Source organism: Dama dama, chromosome 23 (assembly GCF_033118175.1).
Source record: "Dama dama isolate Ldn47 chromosome 23, ASM3311817v1, whole genome shotgun sequence".
Taxonomy (NCBI): Eukaryota; Metazoa; Chordata; class Mammalia; order Artiodactyla; family Cervidae; genus Dama; species Dama dama.
Genome location: NC_083703.1, coordinates 60,828,104 through 60,832,600, shown reverse-complemented (window position 1 = coordinate 60,832,600; position 4,497 = coordinate 60,828,104). Strand labels below are relative to the sequence as shown.

The following is a 4,497-nucleotide window of genomic DNA, read 5'->3' as shown; positions in this document are numbered from 1 at the left end:
AAGCAAGGTCACTGTCCCCAGGTGACAAAGCTGAGATTGGAAGCAGTCAGATACAAACTAGGGTCTCCCTGGCTCCACAAATCATCTTTTCTTTCACTAAACCCAGAAAGATCACTGAAATACAAGCAGTTATGGTAAAGAAAACAAGATGACAAAAGATATTAAACCGATTGCCTTCAAGCTCTCAAATTTTATCACTGCTTCCAAACACGAGATGAGACAGAACAGGGAGGAATAACAGATTGTGTCCAGTGCTTGCTTTAGTTAGGGAATCTGTATGAAGGAGGTTTTCTAGGGAGTATAATCGAAAGAGTCCTTTTTCCATAATGTTAGAAGCAAAAAAGCGGAAGAAATACAAGCCACCTTCGAGTGGGGCTGCCTGTTAACTCTGCCACTTGGCCAAGTGATTTAACTCGTATCTCCAAGCCCCTGCTTCCTATAAAATGGGTGTAATTATAATACCGTTTTGGAAGGTTCCATGTGATAAAGCTTGCAATGTGCTTAGAACAATATTGGACACTTAAGCCCTCAATATAATTGCCATCACGAATATGATGGAGGTCCTTTTAAAAAAAATGCAATGTGACTTACTTGGAAGTGTCTCAAAAAATGAGTGACGGATAGAGGCGTAGTGTGATAAGGAATAGCAAAATTTTAATGGTAGAAAGTTAAAATAGTTTAAATGTTAAAGGTAAAATGTTCGCCGCAAAATTCTACTTTCTTCGTGTTTGAAAATGTCCATAATCCAGTGTTGCAAAAATTATGCATTGTGATCTGCTTTGGGAGGAGGGAGAGCTAACTTTTGTCTGGTTGTTTTGTTTTTTTTTTTTTTAATAGAAAAGGTACAAAAATGAAAACAAAATGGGCGAAATCTTCCTCAACTCTGTCCCGCCTTCGGACTGTGGGCCGTTAGAAAACCCACTTGAATGAAATCATCGAGGACCGCTTGCGAAACACCAAATCCTCGAGAGCGAGGGCAAAGCTGCCAAACCCTCGCGACGGACAGGGACGCGCTCCAAGATCCCCATCCTGCTTCGGAGCCGAGGAGGTGGGGTTGGAGCGAGCACTAGCGGAAACGCGGTCCAGCCTTTACCAGGGGGTTCCCGGCCCGCAGCCGCAAGCCGCCCGAGTGCCTCAAGTAAATACTTTGGAGGGGCGGGGAAGAGAAGCATCGAATTTCAAAAAAAAAAAAAAAAGCCCAAACCCCCACAGCCCCGGGCGGGCGGGCGCGCGCGATGGGCGCACTTTGGCTGCGGGAGCGAGTGGAGGATGCTGGGAAGGAGGTAAAATGGCCACCGGCGGCGGCGCGGAGGAGGAGAAGAAGCGGGGGCGGCCGCAGCTCCTGGGCCCCACGCGCCCGTCGACCAGAGCCGAGGAGGCCGAGGGCGGCCGCGAGAAGATGGGCTGGGCCCAAGTGGTGAAGAACCTGGCCGAGAAGAAAGGCGAGTTCCGTGAGTCGCGGCCGCCGCGGCGGGAGGAAGAGAGCGGCAGCGGCGCGGGAGGCGGACTCGCCGCTCCCGCGGGTCTGGCGGCGCCGAGTCTCGGCGACTTCCCCCCAGCCGGCCGCGGGGACCCGAAGGGCCGCCGGAGAGACCCAGCCGGAGAGGCGGCGGACTCCCGCAAGAAAAAGGGTGCAGCCGAGGTGGGCAGGAGGAAGAAGGCTGAGGCGGCAGCCATGGCGACCCCGGCGAGGCCCGACGCTGCCGAGGACGCAGCCGACCGGCCCCCCCTTGACGAGCAGGCTACGGCGGCTGGCCCCGCTGCAGGCCCGGGTAAGGGCCGCTTCCTCGTGCGCATCTGTTTCCAGGGAGACGAGGGCGCCTGCCCAACCAGGGACTTCGTAGTGGGCGCGCTCATCTTGCGCTCCATCGGCATGGACCCGAGCGACATCTACGCAGTCATTCAGATCCCAGGCAGCCGCGAGTTCGACGTGAGCTTCCGTTCGGCGGAGAAGCTAGCCCTGTTCCTGCGCGTCTACGAGGAGAAGCGCGAGCAGGAGGACTGCTGGGAGAACTTTGTGGTGCTGGGGCGGAGCAAGTCCAGCTTGAAGACGCTCTTCATTCTCTTCCGGAACGAGACGGTGGACGTGGAGGACATCGTGACCTGGCTCAAACGCCACTGCGATGTGCTGGCCGTGCCCGTGAAAGTGACCGACAGGTTTGGGATCTGGACCGGGGAGTACAAGTGCGAGATCGAGCTGCGCCAGGGGGAGGGAGGAGTCAGGCACCTGCCGGGAGCCTTTTTCCTGGGGGCCGAGAGGGGCTACAGCTGGTACAAGGGGCAGCCCAAGACGTGCTTTAAATGTGGTTCCCGGACCCACATGAGCGGCAGCTGCACACAGGACAGGTGCTTCAGGTGCGGGGAGGAGGGGCACCTGAGCCCTTACTGCCGGAAGGGCATCGTGTGTAACCTCTGTGGCAAGCGAGGACACGCCTTTGCCCAGTGTCCCAAAGCGGTTCACAATTCCGTGGGAGCTCAGCTAACCGGCGTGGCCGGGCACTGAACACCCGCCTTCCAACCAGGGTGAACACAGAGCCAGCTTATCCCTCTTAAGTGCCAAAACTTTTTTTTAAACCATTTTTTATAGTTTTTTGAAGGAGATCTTCTTAAACCTACAAGAGACATCTCACTCTGCCTTCCTAAATCGAGTTTACTCCTTTTGGCCTTTCCTGAATTTGGTGACTCTGTCATCAGTAATGACTACCGAGAACTGTAGTGTGCAGATATGTTGCCCTGCCCTTTTTTACATTTTATTTTCATTTTTGTATTCGGAGACCTTTTTTTTTTTTTTCTGGTACTTTTTTACTTCCTACGCCGTGTCTTCTCCCTTGGTTTTTACCCTTGGAGCTGCCTTGCTCATCTTTATGCCCCAGTGCTAGGCAGGGGCCCAGCACATGGTAGGCACTCCATCAGTGTTTGTTGAATTGAGAACATCGTTGACTCTGGCTTCTGTCAGGGTGTTTATCTTTTGCAGTTCATCCCGTCCCCTTTTAATTTGCTGCTTCTAATCTGTGTGGTCTGAGAATTTTGTGAAATCAGTGTTGTTAGAAGTGTATGTAACCTGAGTCAATAAGCTCTGAATGGTGGCCACGGGCCTCTCCTATGGCATTAGAATGCATGGACTTTGTGACAGCGCTTTCAGTGGCTCAGAAGCCATTCTCACAGAATCATGGAATCTAGTTTTCCTGCTGGAAAGGACCTAAAAGTTGGTTAAGACCATCCCCTGGTTTTCCAACAGATGAAACAGTACCAGAGAGGTTAGGTGACTGGGTCGAAATCACATAGCTGTCTGGTGCCAGAGCTAGCCTAGAGTAGAGTTCCCTGACCCCAAGCCCGGTGCTCATTCCACTACCTCTCACACTTCACAACATTTTCCTCAACACTTGAGGGCCCAGAAAGTCTGCTCTTTCCAGAATAATGAGCCCAGGGAAATGCTAAGACATCATCTGGGGGAGGAAGCAGAAGATTTGGTAGGGGCTTCAGAATACTTGGGAGATATGGAAGGGACAAAGGAACACAATCCAGGGTGCACTCTGATGCCCGGGGTACCACATCTGGACTAAAGTGGCCCAGGTCTTTGTGACCTTTCCCCTCCCCAGCCATCAGTGAGAAGTAGAAGCCCTCCTGAGTAAAGAAAGGTTTACATTTGCACCTTAGCCTCAGTAGCTAGAGCCCCTAGAGAAGCAGCTAACTGGAGCTCATCTGCAACCTCCTGGCTCACAGGAGAAAATGGAATTCTAAGTGAGCTGTTAACTCTAAAATGTACTTGTTAAATAGGCTAAGCGAGAGAGCATTGGGTCTACCAAGTGTTACCGAGTTAAAGTAGAAAAGACAGTACACTGCTTTTCTTACAGTTTTTGTCTTTCCTTTATGTTTTGCTATTTCCTTGTGGCTTAGAATGTAAAATCGATTGTTTAAAGTTTTGTTCTGAATAAATATTTATCTTTTGTATTGCTAATGCTGCTGCACTATTTCCTTTCAAAATGTTGGCTGCATAGGTTCACAGACCCTAGTTCAACCAAGGCTTGCCACACACCATTTATTTACCTTGCAAATACATGTCTAGCTCCACAGGCAACATTTTACACGTACTATGTTGTCCCCTGATGCGGAGAAAGACTGAAGGCAAAAGGAGAAGGGGGCAGCAGAGGATGACTTGGTTAGATAGCATCACTGACTCAATGAACAATAATTTGAGGGAACTCCAGGAGAGAGTGGAGGACAGAGGAGCCTGGTGTGCTGTGACTGAACAACAACAAATGTTGTCCGAGGCCCTTGGGAGTTGTTACCTAAACCTCTGCATCAGAATCACTTAGTATATGAAACTAAAATGTTAAGTCTTAACTCAGCTCCAAGGAATCAGAATAAAAAATTCTGACTCCTGAGTGGAAATATATTTAATAAGCACCCCAAGCAACTCTTGATGGGCAGCCAAGTTTGAGACCACAGTTCTGAATAGTACTAACAGGAATGAGGGGGACTCTGCCCTCTGGAGGT

General features: G+C 50.7%; 1 protein-coding gene across 1 annotated transcript; it reads left to right on the top strand.

Annotated features, from left to right (window-relative positions):
• The first annotated feature begins 865 nt into the window (after window positions 1-865).
• ZCCHC3 (zinc finger CCHC-type containing 3) lies at window positions 866-3,958 on the top strand. The gene has a single exon (XM_061126998.1). The coding sequence runs from the start codon at window positions 1,289-1,291 to the stop codon at window positions 2,501-2,503; it is 1,215 nt and encodes a 404-aa protein (XP_060982981.1). The 5' UTR covers window positions 866-1,288; the 3' UTR covers window positions 2,504-3,958.
• The last annotated feature ends 539 nt before the right edge of the window (window positions 3,959-4,497 follow it).